Source organism: Aplysia californica, unplaced genomic scaffold, assembly GCF_000002075.1.
Source record: "Aplysia californica isolate F4 #8 unplaced genomic scaffold, AplCal3.0 scaffold00406, whole genome shotgun sequence".
In the NCBI taxonomy this organism is placed as follows: Eukaryota; Metazoa; Mollusca; class Gastropoda; order Aplysiida; family Aplysiidae; genus Aplysia; species Aplysia californica.
Genome location: NW_004797676.1, coordinates 72,102 through 75,992, shown reverse-complemented (window position 1 = coordinate 75,992; position 3,891 = coordinate 72,102). Strand labels below are relative to the sequence as shown.

At 55.9% G+C, this 3,891-nt stretch overlaps 1 protein-coding gene across 1 annotated transcript in view; it reads right to left on the bottom strand.

Annotated features, from left to right (window-relative positions):
- The window catches only part of LOC101857891 (FH1/FH2 domain-containing protein 3), a gene marked incomplete at its 5' end in the record, with an annotated part of 88,932 nt that extends 85,182 nt beyond the window's left edge, over positions 1–3,750 (bottom strand). The window contains 1 exon segment of the mRNA XM_035971265.1: positions 658–3,750. Within this exon segment, the coding sequence (XP_035827158.1) occupies positions 658–3,750 (3,093 nt within the window).
- Between the last annotated feature and the right edge of the window lie 141 nt (positions 3,751–3,891).

Here is a 3,891-nt window from a genome sequence, read left to right as displayed (position 1 = left end):
GAGAGAGAGAGAGAGAGAGAGAGAGAGAGAGAGAGAAAGAGAGAGAGATTTAACTTTGATTTGTTAGTGTTAAAAAGGCACACCCACAGGTTTCAGAAGAAAGGGAATACGTAGTTTGGCATAGGGATGTTTGAGTAAATAAATACATTATTCAAGCTCTCTGTGTACATGTTATTTTATAATCTATTTATTCGTTAAGGAAATTGTACGTCCCTCCCTGTTTGTGCCGTTTGAGGCTTGGGTCAATGACCGGCAACGAGTTCCTTCACTAAGTTTGAACAGAAAAAAGGTTTGACAGGCGTTTCTGAAGAGGTACTTTTGATATAATTTTATAAGTGCCATGTGCTTGTAATCTAAAATTTCGCTCCAGAGCTATGCATAGATTGATATAATTTGTTGTTTAAAGCAAGGATCGTAACAGCAGTTTTTTAAATTGCGAACATATAAAAAATGGCTACCTTTCTTTGGACAACCCCGAGCTATAGCAACATGCACAGCTTTTCTCAGTTTTCTCTCAAGAATAAAGCACTTTACTATCGTCAAAGTACGTTCACATATTTCACAAGCAACTGCTTAAAACAAATTGATAAATCAACTGCCAACAGTACAAAACAACATTTATGAAAACAGGGGACAGACACGACATCTGCCACTAACCTTCCGGACGTCAACGCCCATGTTCTCGAGCAGCTCGTCAGCTGACCGGTAGCCGTGGAAGTGCTGGTCACTGTCATCCGCTCCCGGGACTGTGATGAGCTTCCTCTGGGGCGCCGGTTTCTCGCACAAGGTAACGAAGTCTGTGATGGTCACCAGGCCCTTCTTGGCCTGTAGGATGCCCCACATCTGCTGGGCAGTGGCGCTGACCTGCCGCGGACCCCGCTTGCCTTTGGCCGGGGTTTGATTCCCAGGTGGAGGCGCAGACAGGTTTCCTACGTGTTGCGCTTCTATGGCCTCGTCTTCGATGTCGATGAGTTTGTCCCCGTGGGACTTTGACTGACGCATGCTACGACCGCCGCCGCTGCCTCCGTTCTGCTCGAAGGCGTAGCTGTTGGGGCGTGCCCTACGTGGATCCCCACCGTCGTAGGAGGGGCTTAAAGGGGAGGCAGGGGCGGGCTTGAGGGGGTAGTGTGAGGTGGGCGGGACCGGTTCATCCATGATGTTGGGGTTACCTCGCGGCAGTTTGGCCTTGAGAACACTGTCAATATCGTCCACCTCGCCAATCATGCCTGACCTCTGACCCTGATACTGCTTTCTCTGTTTCTGCTGTGCTTGTTGGGCCTGTGCCGGGTCCGGTTTGCCATTCCATTCGGCTCCTGGGCTGGGCACGATGTCGGGCAGCGTCCCCTGACTAGCCAGCGATTGCTGGGACATGGACTGCGACATGCGCTGCTTCCCCCCGTCCTCGTCAGCTGTAACTCCCAGCTGTGAGGGCCTCTGTCTCGCGGAGTTACGACCCCTGTCATCCAGCACATCTTCGCGGGAGTTCTGCCGACTGTGTCGTCCTCCATGTTTGCTGTTCCGTCGGTTGGGCGAGTCCTCTCGGTTGAAGCCAAACTGAGAGCCGTTGCTGTCGCTGATCTCGTCCATTTGGTCTCGCTTCGGGCGACGTCTCTCTTCTAGAAGTGAATCTCGTGAGCCGTCACGGCTCAGCCGCTTGTGATCCTCCGAGGCGTTGCGAGGGCCGCTGTGGCGATGCCTGTTGGGGGACTCATCCCTTGAAAAAGCCTCGGAGGAACTGCCCGACTTCCTTCCCCTGGCACCGTGCGCCGGCTCGTGTCCGTCTGACCGCCGGGAACGTCGCCTCATCTCTCCGGGCGAAGGTTCTCTCTCGAAAGCGTCCGAGTCATCGTAGAAGTCTGCCTTGTTCAGCTCCGACTTGCGGAAGTCCTTGTTGGGCAGTCTGGGATCGCGCTCGTCGTCGTCCAGGATGCTATCGTTGGAGCCTTGTCGCGAGGCATGTCGGGAGCCCCTGTGTTTAGAGCGTCGGGAGGAGGGTGAATTGTCTCTTGAGTGAGCCGGCGGGGACTCCTCCCTTTGGCTATACTGACGGGATACTCGTGACCCTCGCCTCGCATCCTCGTACTCCGCTCTGCTCTCTGCCCCAACCCCGGGGTGACGCTTGGAGTGACGACCGTCTGGAGACATGGGCTCTGGTGGGGGCAGTTTCTGCTTCCACTGGTGCACCTTTTCGATGCTGTCCCGTAGAGACAACGTTTCTGGGGTCAAAGGTGTCTTATCGCCCCCGTCAGGTTCCCTCTCGTCCAACAGCTCCTTGCTAGAGTGACGTTTCCTCCGCGGTTTTTCGTCCAGCATGTCCTCACGAGAACTAGACCTGGACGCCTTGGACCTCCGAGATGAACGTTTGTCGTCTTCCACGTCCCGGTCTCTGAGGGTGGAGGGTGTGCTGGTCCTAGCTCCGCCCTCCCGTCTGCGCCGGCTGTGCCGACTGCTCCTGTCGTCTGTATCACTCTCCTCCTCCTCCTCCATGCTCTCCCTTCGTGCCCGAGGCGTCGTTGGAGGCTCGCCGTATACAGACTGTCGCCACGAGCGCTCGTTGGGCGGTGTGCTCACGGCCTCGTCCGCGTAACTCCGACGCGCGTCGTCTTTGAGCGTGGAGCGGGAAGAGTTTCTCGACAGCGGCGTGGACGGTTTACTGTAGCTGGTGGAAGAGCCGCTACTCTTTCCATACCCGCTGTGCGTGGGGGTTGGAGCCCCTAGGACTTTGTCTCTGTACTTGTAGTACGTCTCACCTGGCTGGTTAGGAGTTGGCGCGAAACTGGAGCTGGAGGAAGTTCTCTGTCTCCGCCGCTCGGGCTGGTCGAGATTGGTCTGTGTGGCGCAGTCCACCGTCCCTTTGTCGCCGCCTCCTCGCTTGCCGCTTCTCTCACTCTTTATCGTAGTTTTGTCGGGGACTCTGATCCTCCGGGTCCTCGAAATACTAGCTTTGTCCTTCACCTTGGGTTCTCTGGCTTCACCCTCCGGCACTGGTGAAGTCCCCCGGCAGATCAGAAACTTTACCGACTGGTCTCTCTTCTCTGCCTCGGGCGCGCTATCGTCCGACTCACTGCTCACTGACAGCGCACGGCGCCCTCGTTTGCTTCCCTCCTCCCTCCGCGGGACAGGTAAACCCGGGCTCTTGCCTGCTCCTCCCCCGCCCCCGCTAGCTGACGAGCGGCGCGCGTCTCCGCGCTCACCCCCCGTCGTGCTCTGTTCGTACCCACGTGAGTTCTGTCGCTCATACGCACGCGCGGCCGCGGGTTTAGGTACGGGAGAGGCGTCAGATCCGCTTTTGTAACTGGAGTAGGTCGAATAGGGTCCTGACGCGCTGCTGCTATAGTCATAACGAGAGGAGCGAGTGGACACTGGCGATCCCTCGCGACTTCCAGCGCCGTAACGACTGTTGGAGCTACGTGTAGAGGCTCTGTCCCAGGACCCGTAGGGACTGCCGCCCCCGTAGTCGGACATGTAGCCACTGCGCGAAGAGTAGCGGTCAAGGCTTGGGTATCTGTCCACACTCTGGTATCTGTCGGCTCCGTAACCGGACGCAGTGCCGTATTTGCTGCTGTCCCCGGTGCCAAACTTTTTGATGGTGTCGCTCACACTGGAGGATCTGTACTTGGGAGGGTCATAGCTGCTGGTGCGGTTGTAGGGAGGTCGGGAGGAGGAGGAGGGAGTGTAGCCCCGCGAAGAGGAGGCGCCGTAGGGGGAGGAGGAGGAGGTGTAATTTTTTCCGGTGCCCATTTCATAGAGCTGTGGAAGAGAGGAGGATAGAAATATCGTAAATGCAAGTGAGGGGTATTGGCGTAAAGGTCGTGAGAGCAAAGATATATAAATAAATAGATAGATAGATAGATAGATAGATAGATAGATAGATAGATAGATAGATAGATA